Genomic DNA, 21,335 nt, shown 5'->3' on the forward strand with positions numbered 1-21,335 from the left:
CAGCCGAAGAGCCCCCAGCCCCTCCGGGGCCCGCCGCAGCGAACCGACATGGCGGCTCCCCCTCGGCAGCCACGTGACCCCCCCCGTGTCACATGCCCCCCCCGCATCACGTGGCCTCGGGCCGCGCCGCGCGCCGCTGGCGCCACCTGCCGGCTGCGCGCCGCTCCCGTCGCCGCCGCCGCCTCTGCTGCCGCGAGGGGCCACGCTCGGCTCCCGTACGGCCGGAAGTGCGTCACCATCAGGTGGCCGGAAGGCGACGGGGGCGACCGGGCGGAGGGGCTGGCGGGCGGCAGGGCCAGAGCCGGCGGCGGGCGCCGGGCCCCGGTGAGTGCGAGCGGACAGCGCGGGCCGCCACGACCCCTTCCCCCTCCTCCCCCCTTCCCCCTGCCGCGCCCTCAGCAGCTGCGGCCCCTCAGCGGGGGGGGGGGAGGGAGGCGCATGCGCGGAGCCCCCCGCCCTGCCCCATATGCGCATATATATATACATACACATATATATGGGTACAGGCGTGTGGGTAAGTAGCAGGGCTCGCGTTTCCAGCGGTGCCAGGGGGGCCGGGCCTGGCGGGCGCTCTGCCCCCGGCTGGTGGCCGAGCCCTTCATCACGCCCGCTGCCTTCTGGTGCGGGCGGGGACTTACAGGGGAGGGGGAAAAAACAGAAAAAAAACCCAAAAAACTGACGGTTTTGCACTCTGACGTCGTAATCTGGTGGGAAAAAATAGTCCTTTCCTGTTATTTTTCTCTTCAGCCCAGGCGTTAACTGTGGGCTCTTGGCCAAAACGAGCTGTTTTACCCCAACATTTCACTGCTCGGATCTGAAGTTCCTCCCACGTACCCAGGAGATGCCGTCTGCCCTTTTGCTGTCAGTGGTGCTGGGTAGGGGGAAGCACGGGACGGGGCGGTGTGCTGCAGCGGGGGGTGGTCTCCTAGCATGGGTCCTGCGGGGGTGTTCCGGTGCTACTTGAAAGCCCCTTTGCGTTGTTTCAGAGAGACCAAAAGCACAGACGGCATTTCAGAGCGCACCTATATCCCCTTTCACAGAGCTGATACTGCGAGGCGGGTGGCATCCCTCCAGGAATGTTGTTTTCCTTGGTGTTCAGCTAACGCTCAGCTGTGCAGTTGCGCTCTTGGCCGAGAACTCAGCTGTAAGTGTGACACACAGGCACACGCACAAAGATGTTTCCATCCCAGAGGACCTCCACAAAGTGCATTCGCAGCCTGCAGGGCCCCGCTCCAAAACTCGCTTTCTGACTGGCTTTTTGGAGTCACTGGAAGTGAAATTTCTGGAGAGACTTGCCCAGAGGTGGGAAGGAGTTTGGCTGTGTTTGAACAAGGGGAGAAGCGCAGTGGGAGGAGGAAGGAAGGCTGATTAATCAGGGTAAGAGGAAGAGAGGAAAATCAAACAGAGGTGTAGGTTGAGTTGGAAGAGAAATGCTGTAGAAACTTGAAAGATCACAAGAAATTTGGGTTGGGGGTGGGTGAGAGTCATGGGCAAAAAGCCACTTGGAGCCAGCCTGTTTCTTTCAAAGGTGCTTGAAGTATCTCGACCAATGCCGACCTCGCTCCCCTGCGCGTGGTTTTCTCTTTTTTTGCTGGATTTGGAGCAAAGGAGAAGAGACATAGTCTCTTTACTGAATAGCTTCCCAAACGCGTCACGGCTTAACGCTAAACTACGTGGATGGTATTCTTAGCAGCTCGCGACGTTCGCCTTCAGAGCCTTCAGTGTGCGAACGCTGTGACTTTGGTTCTCTGTCTTTGAAGTGGGGCTGTCGTTGCTGAGAGGGGCGTTTCTGGTAACAGCAGAGTGCTGGATTTCGTAGGTAGTATATCACCTTTCAGCAGCAAATAGAACTTGTTTTAAATAAATGGGCTGTCAGTAGTGTTTGCCTGTCTTTCAATAATAGAAAAAATATAGAAGATGTGCAAAATAGAGTCAGACAGGAAAGTCTCTTGGAAGGCTTAGGTAGGATAAACGTTTTCTTGTCCGAGATCATTTTTGCAGCTTGAATCAGCCCCTCTGAGTGTTCTCCAGGACAAGCTCAGGTGCTAGAAGAGGAGACGATATCGGAGGGGCTGGGATCTCCTTCCCCCAGCCACGGCGCAGATCTGACCCTTGCCCACTTCTCGGCTGCCTGTCTCCAGCCACACGAAGACGGCATCGCGTCACTTGTGGCCAGTTCAGGCTGGACATCACAGCCAGTAGAGCCAAAAGTGATACTTGCATCAAACGTTTCTTTGTGCTAAACAGGAGAGCTTTGAAATCCAGCTCCTGCTTGCTGCTGCTGACGGCTTTGCGAGGCCTGGGCTGCGCCGCAGTGTCACAGCTCTTGGCTCGGGTTTACTGTCCGGGTTCTGAGGGGGCTTTTCCTTTCCCCCGCTCACAAGACAGTCAGGAAGGGGTAGAGTCTCTCCTGCCTGTCGCGATTTGACTTCTCACGCTGGAAGGCGACGGTTACGCCCTCGCGGCTGCCTGGCTGGCAGGGAGTAGCACAGCCGTAAGAGTCGGCAGTGCCTGGGGTCTGCCTGGGGACTGTGGAGCAGAGCCTGATCTGCACCAGGGGGCTGCCTTGTGGTGTGCTTTGAGAGACAAGTAAGGTGCCCAGCAAGCTTAGTGGCTAGACAGTGTCTCACAATATTTGCCAGCCATTTACTAGTCATCTTTAAAATGCATTGGCCTCTTTCTTGTACCCTCCTCCTTGCGTGGCTGTTTCCAGAAATCTTCATTTCAGCTTGCCCTCCCTCTTCTTCTCCCCCTGTTCTCCACCCGGGTTGCTTTTTTCACCTCTTCTGCTGGGGCAGCTGAGAGGGTTGCTGCTCCAGCAGCTTCTCCTCACCCGCCAGCTGGCGGTTGCTGCCCCCAAGCTCTGCCCATGGAGCAGAGGATACGAGGTCTTCTCAGCTGCCTCACTGCAAGTCATAGAATCATTAAGGTTGGAAAAGACCTCTAAGGTCGAGTCCAACCATCAACCCAACACCACCATGCCCACTAAACCAGGTCCCTAAGTGCCTCATCTACACGTCTTTTAAATACTTCCAGGGATGGTGACTCCACCACTTCCCTGGGCAGCCTGTTCCAATGCTTGACAACCCTTTCAGTGAAGAAATTTTTCCTAATGTCCAATCTAAACCTCCCTTGGCACAACTTGAGGCCATTTCCTCTCGTCCTATCACTGGTTACTTGGCAGAAGAGACCAACCCCCACCTCACTACAACCTCCTTCCAGGTAGTTGTAGAGCACGATGAGGTCTCCCCTCAGCCTCCTCTTCTCCAGGCTGAACACCCCCAGTTCCCTCAGCCGCTCCTCATCAGACTTGTGCTCCAGGCCCTTCACCAGCTTCGTTGCCCTTGGTTGTCGACATGGTTGATCCCAGTGGCTGAATTGAGCCACTTGACTTTGCGCTGCAGCAGATCAGGAGCGCTCCCATGCCAACTCTGTGCTGAGATCCTGTCCTCAGACAGAAGCCGAGCCCCAACAAGACAGAGGTAAAGCTACCTGGTGAGAAAGCAGCCTGCAGAGAGCAGCAGGCTGCTTGTGCCTGTGCCAGATCAGAGGTGTCTTGCCTGCCTGTCTGCTCCTGTTACTGATGTGGGAGAGTTCAGGGTGCGCGAGAGACAGCCGAGGCTGCTGCAGGGAATCATCCCCCCAGCAGGCAGCACCCCACATCTGGCACCAAGAGGGAGCAAAGACCATCATTTCGATTCCCCCCATCCTCCCTCCCTTCCCATCTCACCCTTCCTTGAGAGGAGCTGGTGCTTCGCCGTTATGATGCAGGAATAGATCATCTGATGGGTCATGGGAGACGTGGGGATTCTTGTACTGAAAAAAAATCCAGCCAGAGCTGCATGTGATCCCCCATCCCACTGCAGCCCTCTCCTACTCAGATACCCCAAAGCCACAGTGGTCACCCCACCTTTTCTTCCCCCAAGGTATCCATTTTGCTGCTGCACTGACTCGACATCTTGATCTAGCCTTAATTGGGAAGCCGTATGTATAAGCAGAGCTCAGAGGGATGCCTGTAAAGGATTTATTTCGCCCACGTGGGGAGCATAGAAGCTAATGCCTATCGCAGTTGCAGCATCTCTGCCAGGCTTTGGCTTTCCTGATTGCTCGGTGCCCTGCGGTAGTCGGAGCACAAGGGATTTTAAAGAAGTTGAATACGCCTGGTCTAATGCATCTTTGGGGTTGGCCACATGTGGTGGGATAAGGATGTGTTACGCAGAGCGCTGACCTGGTGCTTTTTTTTAATCAGCATCTGAATCATCGTAAACAGGCTCATTTGGCAGCTTGTGCGGGCTGGCAGCACACAGCTAAACTCCTGACAAATTTCTCGTCCTCACCCTCTGTGCTGTAGCTGTTTTAGGCAGGAGTTAGGAAGGCACCTGGCATTTTTAAGTCTTCTGTACCCTAAAATTAAAAACCAAAACCCTGAAGCATAAAGCTCTGTTCCCTCTACTTCTCAACTCAGGATCTTATAGTGTCTTATAATGACTTCTGCCATACATTTCCCTGACTTTGTTCTGGGGCCACATTTCTCCATCTGCAGGTTATGGGCCGGCTTTCACTCTGTGGAGTGGTTTTGCGGAGACTCTGCTCACAGCCTCCACATGCTGTCTCCAGGTGCAAAGAGCAGTGCAGCACCCTGGATATTTCAGCAACTTCTCAGGTGGTGGATGGTGTTTCAGACTATAGTGACTGAAGTAGCAGAATGCTCTGTTTGAATACATAAAGTCTCTTGAAGCTGCAGCTCTACTGCAAAAATATGTTTTCATTGTTTAGAATGAAAAAAAAGCAGTTTGGGTTTCTTAAAAATGAAAAAGAGATGACTTTTTCCTTAAATCGCACAGTCTCTGCCAGGTTACTTGTAGCTGCTGAGTAGCAGGTAATACCTGACCGCCGTGTACCCCGACTTTGGGTATGTCAGGTCACCTGGGTGCTTGTCTTGAACTGCCTTTGCATGAGGTGGTGTTCGATAGTGGCTGCCTTACGGCTTTGCAGGGAAACAGCAACCCTGGCTAGGAGAAACACTGGCATCGCCTCACGTTCAGTAGCGTAAAGGATAGATTAAAAAGTGCTTCGTGTTAGGTGGAAGCCACTCATTCTTCGTCTGCCCTTTTTTCAGTACCTGGAAGCAATTCTGACCCCAGTAAATTGTGATCCATGGCTACAGTGCTAATATGCCGAAGATTTCCAAGACTGAGCAGGGTGACTACGTTTTCGACTACAGCCAAGTGCCAAGCTGAGAGCGGAAGCAGCAAAAGTAAGCAGAAAAAGGAAGAGAACCCAGAAACAGCCGACACCAGAACTGAACCTGCGGCTAAAATCCGGTTGCTGAATCCACTGGACTACAGAGTATTGTATAATCCATCTGCCTATGCCAAAAGCAGAGCTGCCTCCCAGCAGCACGCTGCTGGGAACAGTGGCCAGGCTCTCGGTGACACTTTCACCAGCCCTGGCACTGCACAGGTTCGGCATACATTCGGTACCGCCTCTTCTCAGGCTTTGCCACCCCTCAGAAACGCCCTGCCAAAGCCCGAGTCCAAACCGCTCCTCGAGCAGACCGTCTCGGCGCGGCTCTCTGCGGCGCAAACCAAGGAGGAGGCAGAAAACGGAAAAACAGAAACGCATGACTCCAAGGAGGACCCTCGCGTGTTTCAGAAGGGGAGGCCTGAGTACAGATCTCTCAGCTGTGACAAGTTTGAGCCGATAGAGACCCTTCCTTTAGAAGAAGCTGACTCGATTTTACACAGTGTGGCCGTATGCAAGGGCAGCCAGAGCCCAGGAACTATCACAGGTTATTTTCACAAGCTGAGTCGTTTGCCAGTGGAACAACACGCAGTGTTGGTGTCCGAACCCAGGTTTAATACACTGTGTCGCTGTGCTGTCAAAAACATCGGGCTGTTCAGTACTTCAGACCTCATCGATATTTTAAAGGCTTGCGTTCGTTTGGTTGTTCCACCCACCCACCCTCTGCTGAACGCGTGCGAGAACGAATTCTGCCGGCGGGTGTGGGACATGAACCTGGACCAGCTGCTGCTGGTGGCTGATTGCTGGCGCTGTCTGGAGCGTAGCGTGCCTTCCTACCTGAGCATTTTGTTCAGCTATGCCAACATGCACTGGAAGGACCTCACTTTGCCTCAGTTTGTTCAGCTCGTTTATATCATAGGTGAAGGCCGGAGGTCACCCGCGGACTTGACGCAGAAAGTGGAGAGCACGATTTTGAAGTACTTGGAGTCCTTCACCTTGGAGGAGGTGGGTGCCATCTGCTTAGGGCTCTTCAAGTCCCTCAGTGGTGTCTCTGACCACGTCATGAGAAAAATTGCAGACAGAGTCTCCCTGCAGATGGAAGACATGAGCACTTATGCTTTGGTGAATGTGCTTAAAATGCTCCGCTACGCTCGCATGGACCACTTACCGCTCTTGAAGGAACTTGGGAAGGTTATTCCCACTCGGATTCCTACAATAAACATCCAGGGCATCATGCACATCACTCTTACCTGTTCATCCCTACACTACTTTGACGAAGGTGTTATGGCTGCTGTAGCCCTGTCTTTGCCTTCTAAGGTGACTTACTGCCGAAGCAAAGATGCCGCCAAGTTCTTGTGGTCGTTCGGATGCCTGGACTATGAACCTCCGAACGAGGAGGAGTTTTACTCCAGCCTGATAGAGCAGATGCATAGAAAGCTCCATGAATTTGGGAAGTTTCCGGAGCACCTCCTTACTGGTTTGCTTGGCCTGGCATTTGTCAAACGCTTCCCAGAGGAGCTGATAGACTATGCTTTGAGGGATGAGTTTGTCCAGAAAACGAGAGGTAGTAAATATGAGCTCAAAAAGGACCTGTTCACCCTTAGTAAGAGTGTTGAAATTGAGTGCCCAAGCTACCAAGGCAGCCGCCTTCCACTTCAGCTTTATCAAGAGATTACCGAGATGGTTTTGAATTTTGCAGAGCAGGAAATCTATGTCAGGCCTGAAATTGTGGAAGCCGCGTCTCTTCTCGAGAGCATGTTAGGTGGCCCCGAGTATGTGAAAAACCATATGATCCTGCCTCACACGAGATCGAGTGATCTGGAGGTTCATTTGGCCATGGATGGACATCCCATCCCTTTCAACTTAAAAGACACTATCGCAGATAAGAAACTAAGAGACATCGGAGTTAGTCTGACGGATGACTTAATGACTCAGCTTATAAAAGGGAGATCTAATAGCCAGTCTCCCGTGGAAGTGGAAAATGAAGCCAGGACTCCCGGTCGGGAGAGAGGGGAAGAAGCACGAACACCGCGTGCAGGGGATCGTGCTGCGCTTTCAGGTGGAGCTCTTATTGCAGGTGCCAGGTTGCAAGTTGAGCCTAAATCGGGGTGCGGTTTTGAAGCCCCCCCAACTCTTACACTGAATCGGCAGCCTCGGGGGGTGAAACTGGCTATTCAGGTGTCCAACCGAAACCACTACTGCTACTGCTCCAAGCGACTCTTGGGGCTGCACTGCTTGAAACGGCGGCAGCTGCAGCAGCTGGGCTATGTGGTGGTTGAGCTTCCCTTCTGGGAATGGTTTCCTCTGCTCAAACGCACACGTTTGGAGAAACTGAGCTACCTCCATTACAAAGTGTTCGACCCGGCGCTGCTTAGCAGGGCTGGCTAGTCTGGTGTACTGCTTGCTCAGAGGCTGACACAGCCTCCCAGATGCATCTCTCTTTCTGATTACTGATTAAAATGGTCTCTGAGTGTTGGTTAAGTTTTTGGCAGGTCCTTTGTGCGCTCAGGCTGCCTTGCTAAGTTAGCCAATTCTGCTTTGCTGACAGTCATGTGTCCCTCGCTCTCCTTTTGTACGTAGATCCTCAAATGCTTCCGCGACAAATAAAAACTACTGTCCTATTCATTTTTCTCTGTGATTACTTTTTTCTCCGCCCTAAGTGAAAGTGGATAGATTTGGTGACTTTTCTGAGAGCAGAACAGTGTCAATGCTGTTGTGATATCTGGGAGAGAGTTGGGGTGATTTTCAGTCATGAGGCTGACCTGGGTACCAGGAACACACACACGTATTTCCTTATGTTTCCATCGCCGTCGAGCCGGGGCTGGTGGGCACGCGGTCAGAGTTTCTCCTTTAGGAGCTGTGCGTGAGCAGGGCAGAGCGTGAAAGCTGAGCAGCGAGATGGAAGCTGGGTCTGAGGGTTGGGGTGCTCTGACCCTGAGACATTAATTTCTTGCTCAGCTCTCAGTGACGCCTGGGCAGAGAGGATTTGCATCCCGTTGACCCTGTTGATAACGTCTGCTGCCAGATGGGGCCCACATATCCACCTTGAGGTGATTCCCCTGCCTGGGTGATGATGAGTCCTGTGCAAACTGGAGTGCAACTATGTGGAGCATCTGCCCTGGAGGCAGCTGGTTTCACCCTCCGTCACAAGGCTCATCATGTTATTTTCTTGCTCAGGATGGGGCCCAGTGTCCAATTTCTGCACGCCGTTCGGAGGACAGAGTTGCTGGCTTCTTCCTGAGCTTTCAGGTGGTGGCTCTCTCCGAGAGGTGCACAGGGCAGGCTCTGCATCTGGCCAGAGCTGCAGGGATCATTTCACATGGAGCAGCAGGTGAAACTCCCACTCCCGCTGCGCAGGCAGCTGAGCTGTTCTGGCTATTTTGCGGTGCGGCGTTTCAAGGCATACTGAGGTGGAGGATGGGGAAGAGAGATGGCAGTAAGCAGGTTGCTGTCCCAAGACAGATATTGTGTATTAGCTCATTTTGGCTGCCTGGTTTAAAATGTCTGGGCTGTTTTTTTCCTCTCCCTCAAATACTCAGCATTATGGAGCACCTTACTTCAATGTCCACTACGCACGTTCCTTATTGTGGCAGCTCCCTAGTCGTATGTAGGACACCAGGAAGGCACTTAGCGACTAGCTCCAGAAAGCCCGGTTTTGAATGAGTTGTCCAAGACCACGGAGGATCTTGCTGGCATAGAAAAGTACGGAGTACAGTCCTTCAGGTCTGCATTTCACTGCCTCAGTTGAAACATCTTCGTTCACCTTAGGGAAGGCATGCACCCGATAGATGGGACAGTTGTGTGACATCCTGATGGCACTTCATAGTCTTTGAGTCCTTTGTGATCTTTGAGTCATTTGTTTTGATCAGTAATGACTTTAGTAATGCAGTTTTGTGGGTGTTGTATTTTTAAAGAGTTCGTAAATTCAGAACCTCCTTCGTGCCACAACCACCTGGGTTGTCACTAGCACAGGAGACCTCCACACAAGTTTGGGGGGTAATGGCAGCGGTAGCCATGGGAAGGCACATCCACTGCCCTGTCCCATTCTTTTTCCAGAGCTTTTTACAGTCTGCATTTCCCCAGCTCTTGCTTCAGCCCAGGCTCTTTGCCAGAGGGGTCCTGGGCTCACTGTCCCCATCTGATCCTGGCTGCTCCTCTGCTCTGTTCTCTCACCTGCTTTTGCCTGCCCCTGCTGATTCTTGTTCCCAGCCTGCTTCTCTGCCCGCAGCCAGGCCCTTCACCTTATCACAGTGTGTCCCGCCAGTTCTTTCTTTCTTTACACAGAAGCTTAGTCCTAATCTCATTCCATTTTACCTGTCCCTTCACCCCCACTGTCTGTCTTCTGAGTTGCGTTTTCATGGGAAGAGTAAAAAAAACACAGCCCTGGTTAAAAGCAACTCAGTGACCGACTTTTGCTGTGAAGCAAGACTGTAGCAGAGCTTTTCAGAAGAAGGTGACTTGGACATGCAGAATAATGTGTTTTCCTACTGAGATGTTGAACCTGGAAAAATTAGGCTGAGTTGTTTGTCAGGGTCACAAACAGGTAGGAGAGAATCCTATGAAATATACTTGTATATACATACATAGCTCCTCGTGCTGCAGAACAAGGAGCAGCTGAATTGAAAGACAGCAAGTTTAGCGAGAGAATAAATTGTTTGTAATTAACCAGAGCTAATTGCCACAGAATATTAAGAGTATGGTAGAAAAGGATAGATTTAGGATGCAACCTCAGTAACAGCCTTAGGCTTGGAAGAAGACGTGGGTCTGTCCTGAGGAACGACTTGCACCCATCCATGATTTCCCTGGCGCACTGTGGAAGAGGGGGTTGCAGGACCGCAAGGTCCACAAGAGAATTTGGCATCTGCCATAGGCAGAATCTCAGTAGGCAGTGGCTCATGAGAAGTGAGTTCTTAAAGCGATGAGTTTGCAGGGATGCAGAGGTGAAGGTGCCTCTTCTCGCTCACCTTCATTCAGGGAAGATCTCACCAAGGCTTGCCAAATGCGAATTCACCAGTCTGGTCAGGTTGGAAGGGAGAAGTCTTCAGCCCAGGAAAAAGAGATGTGAGAAGAAGTAGAAGAGAGGGCAAATCTTGAGTCATTCTGAGAAAGGGATCAAAGAGAGTTGATTTGCCATTTTTTGTAATACCAGCGATAGGAGGGCAAGCTAATTTACCAGGCTGCAGGTTCAAAATGAACCAAAAGCTGTAGCTTTGTCACACAGCCTGTAGTTAAACCAGCAATCTTACTCCCACAAGATGTGGGTGCCAAAAGTCAGACCAGTTCAAAAGCCTATTTGAACAATTTTTCACTGGCAGCCCTATACTGGAAGCCTGTCAGGCTCAGAAAGCCAGGAAAATAATACTGGAGGAGCATTCGGTTGTGCTTGCCCCGTTCTTGTGTTCCCTGTTGAGCAGCAGGAATTGCTCCTGATGGCTGTCAGACCCAATATTGGGCTAGAAAAGGTGCTCGTCTGGCCCGCTACAGCTCTTCTTAGGTTCACGCCTGCTTTGGTCAAGCATTGGCATTGCAACCTTCAAGCTCTGCTCTCTGCAGGCTTGGCTTCTATTGTGTTGATTTTTATAGGTTGGATTTGTACCTGGGATACCACATTTCTCGTTTCAGACTGTTGCGCTCGATCACGCGCAGACCGGACTGCTCCCACACGCTTAGCAGGCGGGCAAAGCGAGCTCGTTAACGCTCTGCGTTCCAGCGGCCGGACGGTCGTGCCCCCAGAAGGCCAATTTCGTTTTGACTGAACTAACAGCTTCAGTTGAAAATCATTAAAGGGCTGCTTGTTCTTGAAGGAAGCAGTGGGTTCCTGATTTGCAAGGTTGCCCAAGGCAATGACATATTAAAACTAAGGTTAATGTCAGGTTAAAACTCTTACCTCGTGGATAATTTCATTCTTAAAAGGAATCTGATATAACCAATTCGAGTCACATTTTTTTCAATGGAAAAGATGGTGCATTTACTTGAGTTTCTTTAATGAACATTGTCAGAAGAATCAGCTGGGTCGGTGTTCAGAACACGGATAATCTCCCTTTGAGCTATTACATGCCCTCTGCTCCCTTGGAGCTATTAAATACCGATTATTAATATTTGTGTTTAATCTTAGCTTACATCTGAGGCTCCCGAAGCCCTCGAGAAACATTTCTCTTTGCGGCAGCGCTGTGTTAGTGCTGGTTGGTGTTACCCTTGTCCCGAGAGGCCCCGTCCGAGCTTGTCACGTTGGATGTTGTCCAAGAGCGCAGGCAGGTCCTCAAACTGCTGAAGGCAGCAGATAGATGTGCCGTGGCGGGGGGAACCGCATGGTTCCAGGCCACGCGGTGGCAATGGACACCGGCTCTTTCCGCCTCGCAGCGCTGAGGAGCTGCGGTGCTGAACACAGAGCAGCCCATGTCCTCCAGGTCCGACTGAGGCTGCTGAGAGCTCTCACCGATTCCTTTGACAACCTCGTGTGATATTCTGACGCTTTACTGTATCTACAAGACCTCCTGCATCTTTGATAAACTTTCAGATCTAATTGATAATCCATCCGTAGGTAAGACGTTTTTAGTTAAAATAGCCATTTTCTCTTTGATGTTTCTCCAGGGGTTTACTAATTAATATTAACGCAGTTTTTTCTCTCGATCCCGTCTCTCCACCACAGTCATTTGGGTTTATATTGGCTTCACCTCCTGGACTCAGATCTGAGCTGCATTTTAGGAACTACTGAGCTTCTAATTCATACAGGCTCCAAAACACGAGATCCTTTCACTGTTCACTTTCTTTATTTTGCCTTCTTTTTTTTTTTTTACAAGCTGAATCTGATGCTCAGAAAGTGAGCTCTCTCCGACTGCCAAGATGGTAATAAACGTCTGTCTCCCGCAGTTCAAGCCAAGAATTCACTGCAACAAGGTAAAATAATGATGTGGGGGGTTTTAGGGAGCCGGAGGGATGGAGGGCTTAGGTGGAAGTGGCATGCTGGACTGGTTGGGGCTGGGGAGCGCTTGTTCACTGCTCATCTGTGATAATTAGCAGTGTTTGTGGGAGACTGATTTTTGGCTGGCTGTGCCAGGCTACCCTGAAAAAACAAAGCGAAGGCAACTCACAGCAAACTCCCGTTATTTTGTGTGATCTGGCTGGTTCAGAGGGGGATTTTAACATGGGATGCTGTGTGTGTCCACTGGCATTGAGGACAGATGCGGTCCCAGCCTAGGTAAGGTGTAGGCTCTTTAGTCTGCAGAGCTGAGAGCATTTTTGTCAATTAAAATAGTTTTCCAGTGATGTGGGAGGGTTGTGATTTTGGTGGTTTTGCTCACAGCTTTCTCTTCCAAGCTCACCAGTCTCCCATCATTCCCAGCAAGGAGGTTTTGTGAACTGATGTTGGGAATCTGTCCTCTTGGATCCCCCTTCCCCTTTTGTGCTTCGGTCTTGAGAGGGTCCCTCATGTGCGAGCACTGAGAGAACCCGTGTCTGGGTGCTTGGGATCTGCAGCTCACGTGGAGATAAAGTGGAGCTGAAGGCTCAGTACTTTGAAAAATCAGTACTGAGAGCTTTCCCAAAAGTTACTCTTCTAAATTTGGTTTGTCCTGTCTACGCTTTGGTCAATCTCTGCCAGGTAGTGTTAGAACACTGTGTAACCTCCTCTGACTGCTCTGATGTGGCACACACTAGTTGTTGGAAGGAAAAAGCCCTGATTTTGCAGGATTTCATAACAAGACAATGTGATGTGCTTATGGGTGTGCGTGCTTTGACTGGAGATACCTTTTTCCCTGCAATTTTAGAGCTTTCCCTTTGTCCAGTAGAATACGCAGCTCCTGACAAAGTTTGCCGAAGTTACTGTTCTCTACAAGTACTTGTTTTCACCCAGCATCATCAGAATCTCTTAAATACTAACTAGTTTTTAATTCAAAGCCATCATTTAATTGTAAGTCTCCCCACCAACTCACACCCCAAAATCTAAGGCAGCCTTGGATTTGTAAGTATTGTGCTGTAAAAATAGCAGCACGGGTGTGACCATCCGTCGGGGTGCTGTGTTGAGAGACCCAGCCACGCTGCTGAGGCTTGGTGTGATTGTTCGGATCGGGAGGGTGTGGAGTGACCGTATTAAGCAGGAGGAATAAATAGATATTCCTTGCTGTTATCTGTTCATTTAGCAAGAGCTGCAGACTTTTAGGCCCCAGGGCTTCCAGGGAAGGAAACGGGTAGAGCAAGCCCGTCCAGGAGCAGACCAGAGGGTGGGATTGCATGTTCTGGGAGACATGGGGTGGGATCCAGCCTGGTTAGACGGATCTCCCTCAGGGATGGGTAGGGTCGATCCCAGAGCAGGAGAAGGCAGTCGGCCACCTGACCTCCGGAGGTTTCTCTGGGATCCCGTAGCTGGGTGATTCAGGGTGCGTGTCCACGTGGCAGGGTAGGCTGACATAATGTTTCACCACTGTTGAAAGGGAGGAGACTCCTGTCTCCCCCACATGCTCTGCTCCCAGCCACACTCTCCCCTTGATTTAGTTCACTGACCCAGCCAAAACCACAAACAGTCCATAATTTTCCACTCCTTTAGCAGCTAAATCAGCTCTGCAAATGGCTGACCAGGTAACAGAGGGTGCGGAGAAGAGTGGATGGGACCGCGTGGCTGGAGGAGGGTGGGAGTGGGTCCGCTCTGCCTCAGCAGCAGGGCTCTCCTGCGTTGTCTCAGCTGCACGTGAAATCGCAGCCTTGGTTCCTAGCTGATGTCATCTTGAGAATCGACGTAAGTGCTTGTGAAATGAGTTTCCTTTTGTTTTCTTGCTTCAAATTAAATCCAGTTTTCTCCTGAAACACAGATTTCTGCTGATGGTTACGAAGTGGAGAATCTGATCTCTGAAGACCTTGCCAGGAGAAATCGTGGTTTCCGCAGCGAATACTTTATCAAACCTCCAGTCCATGTCACGATCTCTTTTCCCTTCAACATCGAGATCTGCAGGATCAATATTGACATCTCATCCGGGGGATACCAAACCTTCTCCGGGCTTGAAGTTTACACCTCTACCTCATGCAATAAAACCTCTTGGCAGAGCCCTGAGGGTCAGTTCTCAGGTCTGGCCGGTCATCCTGTGTCCGACAAAGACACTTTCACACTGGTGGGCAAAGCTGTCTTAAAAAATCAAAGCAAAGTGACGTTCGGCCACAGAGGATTCAAGCCCAGGCCTCCCTTCCATCAGATGGAAAATGTCTTCTCCTACCCTGGCTCTGCATCTCAAGACCTCTGGAACAAAGGGCCTGCCTCGCTGAGCAACGTGTCGCACTTAAAAATCTGCATCACCCACGTGGCTGGAGGCGGCCTGCCTTGCATTAAGAGGCTGGAGGTGTGGGGACAGCCTGCCAAATCGTGCCCGCAGGAGGTGATCGAGGGTGTCTTTCAGGTGGCCTCCCAGTTCTTCGCCCAGGATGTCAGCAGCCTCAAGCCAGAGCTCTGGACGCCGATGGAGAGTGACTGCGTGCCCTTCAGCGCCAACGACAGCGAGCAGCAGACCCTCCGCAAGCTGGTGGACGTCGTCCAAGACATCCCCGAAGAATTCCTGGACCCCATCACTCTGGAGATCATGACCTTCCCCATGCTCCTGCCCTCTGGGAAGGTGATCGACCAGACCACCTTGGAAAAATGCAACCGGAGTGAGGCGTCTTGGGGCAGGGTACCCAGCGATCCTTTCACTGGGGTGGCCTTCAGCCAGCACTCGCAGCCCCTACCTCACCCTACCCTCAAGGCCAGGATAGACCACTTTCTCTTACAGCACAGCATCCCTGGCACCAACCTGCTCGGGAGGGCTCATGCCTCGGAAATGCTCGTACCTTCTTCCATAACAATGTCTTCTCTGAAAAGGAAAATGGACTGTATGGATCAGAGCTCTGTGCAGCCGCCCTATTTTTCTTCTACAAACTTACTTGTCACGTCTACCTCAGAGAACAGTGCTAAAAAAATGAAAACTGACAATGACTCGCATTTGATCCAAATGGACTGTTCGACAGGTATCGTGGCTCCTTAAGTCACTTGTGTTTCTTGAGTGTCCTGACAGCCCGGGGCCAGGTTTTCAAGTCAGGAGGCTCCAGTACAGATTCCCATCCCGCCTCTAGAAGGCTTTAAGGCTGTTGTATTTTGCCATTGATAGATGTCGTGGAAGTCAGGTCATCGTCTCATTCACCTCCCCTCTCCTCAGCACAGCCTGCCATCCTGGATGGTGTTTGCTCCCGTTCTGTTTCACTTTTTCTCATCTCTAGGCTCATCAACCTGTGCAGTCTGTTTCACAGCCCTCTTGTTTGCTCAGGTCGCCATATTTCCCTTCTAGTTCGTATTTCCTTTCTCCTCCTTGCCTTCAAGCCACTGTTCATGCGGAGACAACGTTTTTATCCCAGTGTGCTGGTTTGAAGTTTCTTTATCATGGGCAATTTACTATCCCAGACATCCAACATGTTCTTGCATCAGCAAGAAAATACGCGACAGCAGGAAAAGAAATGTCCGGTGGTGCAGTGGTGATGGCACAGGGAGTCCTGGCTGTTGTGGATCTTATCACAAGGAGCGAGGTGGGGAGGAAGGCGGGAATGGGGCACTAATCCTGCTCCTGCATTTCCCTAGCCAGGCACTGCCAGCCTGGGCTCTTGGTGCAGCTGGTTCCCTGCACGCCCAGTGTCATCGCACGGGTTGTGTCCCGGGGACAGGCTGGCTCCTTTACCTTCTCAGGGGGCTGCCCTTGCTGTGGCAGAGGCTGAGTTTGGGGAGCGTGTCGCTGCGCAGCCTCCCGTCCACGCTGATCTTAGTGCAGCAGCGCGGGGGCTTGGAACACACGGCGGCAAGGGAATTGCAGGCAGCGCTGCCTTCGGAGCAGGGAGGAGAGGACAGCACAGGCTGGGAGAGACTTGCCCAGGGTTTGCAGCTAGTTAAAGCAGAAAACCAGGTAGAGACGTTAGACCAGGGACGTGACTTTTGTCTACAGGGGAAGGAAATGGGCACTGGTTTCCTTTCATCCTTGCTTTTGTCAGAGGTCTGGTAGCAGCGCCGCTGGGCAGAAGCTCCAGGAGGCAGAAAAACAGTTCAGACCTGCAACCCTGAGATAAATTCCCTGAGAAGCTGAGTGCTTTCACCCACCTCGGTCCCCAGCCGTGCCACAGCTTCTCACCAGGCAGCCAAGGCGGCGTTGCGGCAGCGCAGACAGACCTTTGGATCCAGGGACCGCTGGGCGCGGGAGTGTAGGATACTCTTTGTAGGTCCAGCAGCTCCCACCCAGCAGCGTTCAAGTGCTGGGGCAGGCTGGACTGGTGAGGAGGTGACAGTCCTTAGAAAGCAAAGATGATCTGTGGTTTAAATACCAAGGAGATTCACACCTCTCTCCCCAAAACCTGTTCCCTTTTGCGGTTTATTCTCTAATGACTGGTACTTGCAACCTCCAGTCCGTGGTGAAGAGCGTGCCTCGTGGGCAATTGCTCCTCTTGACTCCGCACTAGATCTTTTCACCCAAATCCACTTGTATTTTGCCACATTTGCTTTCTGCCTCGTTGTCACAGGAATTCCTGAAACGTATTGGAGTTGCTGTCCGTGCAGCTGTTACGTGGATATAACTGTACTTCATACAGCAACGCTTATATCTTCTACCGTTAAACTGAGTTACTGCTTTAGGTAATAATCCCGCTGGAGGAGGAAGGTAAAGTTAAGCTGGGAGGAGGGAGAGAGAGGTCTTTAGCGATCTCCTGTTTAGATGAGCTTGAAGAGAGCGGCCGTGCCTGTGAGGCCATCTCTTGCAAGCAGTCTGGTCTGAGTAGGAGGGTATAAATACATGGTGCACGGGTGTCTTCTGGTCACGTAAGGGCTGTCTCTCTAGGCAGGTAAGTTCAGTTTCCTTGTGTTCTATAAATAGTGGTCCGTAACATGTCAAAAGGTGGCCCTCGGCTTCTGATTGCTGTTAATGCCTGCTGGTACCTCTCACTCGCGTTGTCTTTCTCCCAAAATTGCCCAGAAATGTTCCGAGGAAAAAGCTTAGATGGTTCTTTAATTTTAAACAAATTCTTTAAAGACTTGGTAGAAAATAATTGATGTTTGGTGGTACCGGCAAGAGTGGAAAGAAGTCAGACTCACATTTCTGCTCTGATCTCTCAGTCTAGAGTTCATTCCGTCTTTTAGGAGGAATCATTAGTTATTTTTATTGCAGAGGTGTGTAACAGCTCCCGCTGGGGATGTGCCCCAGCCCCACAGGAGCAGGGACTGCCCTGTGGGGTCCTGGAGCTCCCGGGGGAGCCGTGCCCATACATAAATAAAAGCACGGCCCAGGGAGCTCGTGCTTCAGTATTTCATCAGCCTTGATTGCTGTAGCAAATGTGCAGCACTAATTCAAAGGTCTTCCTTTGGGAGATGGATTTAACAGAATTAGTCATGCAGACACCATTCTCTTAATGCATAGTCTTAATTAACGCCTTCGTATTGCACAGGACAAAACGCTGCAGGGAAGGGTCCAACCCTGTGCCTTTGGCTTTATTCCTTGACTCAGAACTGGGACAGAGAGAAAAAAACAAGTCCCTCAGATTTTCTTAGTGGCTTAAATGTTCCCAGTTAGCTGCACGAAGCAAGCCTGGGAGCGCTGGGCTGGGACCCTTGGTGGAGCAGGCTGGGATTTCAGAGAGAAATGGGTTTTGGATTATTTGGTGTTTTGGCCTTGTTCAGACCTGCAGATACAAGCGGGCACCTGAACGTTCGTTGGCACTGGGGCATGACATGAATGTCTGACAGTAATCCGTAGGGCTTTCCATCTTTAGGACCCAAAGGAGATGAGGCACTACATCCCTATCCTGTCACTCTCGGAAAAGAGACCTCTTGAGAAAACAAGTGGCAGAGAAAACAAGTGGCAGAGCTCCTAAAATCCCGAGCATTGTGCCTGCGGAAGTTCAGAGGCAAAGCAGCATTTCTGTTGCGCATTGACAGCTTTCTTTTTCCCGGCATCCGCCTCTCGAGCTTGTGCTTCTCTTTGCAGATCTGGTCTCCCACGAACAAAAACTGTCGGAGAGTTTGGACACTGCCTTGAACTCGGCGCTCAGCTCAATGCCCTCGTTTACGGCCAAGCTGATGAAAAGCCAGCAGCAGGCGCAGAGCGAGGGAGGCTGCAGCAGTTCGTGGAGCGCGGGCACCGTCCTCGGTAAGCAACACGCGCCTCTGGTTCACCTTTGGGAGCGAGAGAGGAGAGGAGAACTGGGACTGGGTTAACAGGGAGGGTTGTACTGCTGCTCAGCATCTTTCTATGCCTCTTCAGACCCCCAAAATACTATATATTCAATATAAAAATATTATATTGTCTCCCAGCAAGCTTTACTTAACAATCCCTAACTACTGCTTTTTTATCTCAGCAGTTTTAATGGTTTATTCTCCCAGTGAGGCAGCTTAGACCTTGTTGACCCCCAGAAGGTGAGGTATGGTGTCCATGTCCACAGTCAGAGCAGGCTTCAGCATGAGTCCTATGATTTGCCCACGTTGTTGGCTGTCGCTTGTCTGCGCTGCCCAAGGACGGTCCTGGATGCGTTGCGCTGAGACACGGCGCTCAGCCCAGCCCGCACCAGGTTAGTTCAGACTGAGAGCTCGCCCCGCGTCAAGGCTTTGGCTGTTCCCAGAGCTCTGCGAGTTGGGCTGAGTGGCTTAAACGTTGCCAGTGAGCTGCACAAAGCGAGCTGGGGAGTTGCTGCGTGGGTGAGGAATGAGCCTGGTGCAGAGATGCAGCTGGAGAGGTGTAAATCTAGCAAATACCATGTAGCATGCTGAGCCCTGACAGGAACAGGTAACGGTAGCAACGTCACAGGCCAACCAGCCAAGTGTGTGCCCAGAATCCCATCAGGTTTGAATATGTAGAGGCCAGGCTGTTGAGTCCTCGCAGTTTTCATCACCCCTGCCAGTTAGGCATGCTAATCCAGCGCTGTATGCATACCCAAACCGATTTCTTCGGGGTGCAGGGAAGCATTGAACCTTCATACGTCCCTCCACAAGCCGATGCCCTAACTGCTGGCTTGCTCCTCTTCTTCCCCTGCGCGAGGATCTGCCTGCTCGTGGCAGAGAAGAGGGTTCAGAGGGACCAAGCGACCCTGAGAACGGGCCGGGGCTGCGCAGCTCCCAGTGGCTGTCTCTCTCTCTCTCTCTCTCTCTCTCTGAATAGCTTTTGCTGTTTGGCAGCGACATTAAGCTATTAAGCTTTTTCCTGTCCCCTTTAAAATTGCTGCTGTTTAAGAGTTGACTGAGTAGCCCTTGATAGGTAGTGTGTGACAGGAATGCAAAGCGATACCTCAAGCGTTTCACTCGGGAATCGCTGATCTTAATCCGAGCGTTGGAAGAGCGGAAGGGAGGCCGATTTAGTCTCAGTAAAAGTGAAAAGCCCTTTACAGTCATCTGTCCTCAATTAAAAGCCTGATGGTGCAAACGCTGACGTGATCCATCCCCTCTGAGCACAACCTGCCCCAGAAGCTAGACCGTTCCCTTTCCTTAGGGTGATGATAGAGAAAACGGGCCACGGTCCTGAGCCATGAGCACCTACCGCCGTGCCGTACGTCGCAGGAAGCGGGGCCCTCGGCTCCTAGGCAGGATTGCGCACGTAGGGGGTGGCACAGCGTGGACTTGTCACCCCCCCTGACCGAGCCGCTTCTCCTGTCGCCTTTGCAGAGCACGGCAGGAGCAGCCAGACCCAAGGATGCGCTTCCTGCGGCAAAACCTTCTCCTCCTATTTCAAAACGGAACCCGTTTACCAGCTTCCCTGCGGCCACCTCATGTGTCGCCCGTGCTTGGCCGAGAAGCAGAAGTCTCTCTCATCGATACTGTGCGGGAGTTGTAAAAGGTCAGCGGCCACGCACGACGTCAGGAGGGTTCACTTCTGAGCCCGCGGCTGCCGGAGCCTGCCGGGAGGACGAGAACAAGGAGCCGCTGCTGTTCCCTGTGTCTGTATTGATCCGTAGGAGGACGAAGGCCGTTGGAGAGCTTGCCAGAGGAGCACCCGTAATGGCGGAGAGGACTTGGTCTTCTTGTGCTTACAGAGTAGTGGGGGGTGGGGGGTTAGAGCGTCGCGCCAGAGCAAAGCGATCTGAGGATAATAAAAGCCATAGCTTCTTTAACAAGGAATATGTATTTATACGGAACTGATTTCCACCTGCCGCACCCGCCCTCTTACCACCATCCCAGTGGCTCAGTGGTTTAGCATAGGTGCCTTTTGGACTGTGAGTTTAGCTTCCCTTTGAGTTAAAAACCATTTACATATTTGACGAGCAGCCATTCGGTCGTGGACCAGGCGAAGTCCTTGTGATTGACAACATGCAAGCTACCTGACTTCTCCCCTTCCCCGCCTCGCTCCCCTCCTCCCTGCGGTGCCCTCGCTCTGCCGCAGGAGCACGTCCTTCATCCTGGAGTCCAGCAAGTCGCAAAGAGAGGCCGTGGTTAATGCGTGAGTAACCGGCAGCGATCTCATCCTGCTCATACGAACTCTTGTAGAAAAGCCATCGCATTACACCAAACGTCACTCTCGGTTTATGTCGTGTGACTGGACCAGCTCCCGTCTGGCTGATAGACATTTAAGCCTTAATAAAATTATGTTTAAAGTCAGGTTCTCTTTCTGACTCGTAATTGGTCTCATTGTGAGCCTTAATGATTTCGTGGAGTGAATCTCTTTGCAGAGTACTGAATAAATGGGCTGGAAAAAGCCAAGGAAGTCGACACAAAGGATTTGCAGACCTTTCTTTTTTTTTTTTAGAGGGGTTGTCACAGCAGCTGCGTGGACCGTCGCGGGGTTGAGACTCAGATACCTAAACCCGAGGAGGTCCGCTCTTCAAAGAGCTGTTGGGAAAAAAAACCAGAAGGAAAATCACTCGGATCTGTTCTGTCTCCAGCGTGTCCTGGATGTGGCAAGGGTAAGGTGACAGCAGAGGGGTTGGTCACCTGTGTAACCCCCTGCTGTTGCCACTTAATTGGTAATTTCTCTCCGCCATGCAGACGTTACTTGCTGATGTTCTGTGCCAGTTTCCCTGGGGTAACGAGCCTCCAGCTGACTCAGCTCACCTTTGCACGTAATACCCTTATTCTCTTAAAAGGCACCTACGTGCCGAGCAACCCATAATGTTCGTGG

General features: G+C 51.6%; 2 protein-coding genes across 15 annotated transcripts; both read left to right on the top strand.

Annotated features, from left to right (window-relative positions):
- The first annotated feature begins 236 nt into the window (after window positions 1-236).
- UBOX5 (U-box domain containing 5) lies at window positions 237-20,815 on the top strand. 9 transcript variants are annotated; one of them, XR_012673406.1, is made up of 6 exons: window positions 237-324; window positions 12,045-12,141; window positions 14,049-15,231; window positions 18,219-18,380; window positions 18,589-18,798; window positions 19,886-19,973. XR_012673406.1 is itself a non-coding variant. In XM_075148400.1 (6 exons), exons 3-6 carry the CDS (start codon window positions 12,088-12,090, stop codon window positions 20,095-20,097), a joined length of 1,611 nt encoding a protein of 536 aa, XP_075004501.1. In that variant the 5' UTR covers window positions 309-324; window positions 8,203-8,644; window positions 12,045-12,087; the 3' UTR covers window positions 20,098-20,815. The 9 variants fall into 9 exon arrangements, 7 of the variants coding, with proteins under 7 accessions (XP_075004495.1, XP_075004501.1, XP_075004498.1 ...); XR_012673407.1 differs by having other exon boundaries at window positions 18,592-18,798; XM_075148400.1 differs by lacking the exon at window positions 18,589-18,798 and adding an exon at window positions 8,203-8,644 and having other exon boundaries at window positions 309-324; window positions 19,886-20,815.
- FASTKD5 (FAST kinase domains 5) lies at window positions 238-7,869 on the top strand. Of its 6 annotated transcripts, XM_075148389.1 has the most exons (3): window positions 1,310-1,377; window positions 4,544-4,663; window positions 5,120-7,869. In XM_075148389.1, the coding sequence occupies exon 3, from the start codon at window positions 5,158-5,160 to the stop codon at window positions 7,630-7,632; it is 2,475 nt and encodes an 824-aa protein (XP_075004490.1). In that variant the 5' UTR covers window positions 1,310-1,377; window positions 4,544-4,663; window positions 5,120-5,157; the 3' UTR covers window positions 7,633-7,869. The 6 variants fall into 6 exon arrangements, with proteins under 6 accessions (XP_075004494.1, XP_075004491.1, XP_075004493.1 ...); XM_075148393.1 differs by lacking the exons at window positions 1,310-1,377; window positions 4,544-4,663 and adding an exon at window positions 238-324; XM_075148390.1 differs by lacking the exons at window positions 1,310-1,377; window positions 4,544-4,663 and adding an exon at window positions 773-861.
- Window positions 20,816-21,335: the final 520 nt, after the last annotated feature.

Source organism: Calonectris borealis, chromosome 4, assembly GCF_964195595.1.
Source record: "Calonectris borealis chromosome 4, bCalBor7.hap1.2, whole genome shotgun sequence".
Lineage (NCBI taxonomy): Eukaryota > Metazoa > Chordata > Aves > Procellariiformes > Procellariidae > Calonectris > Calonectris borealis.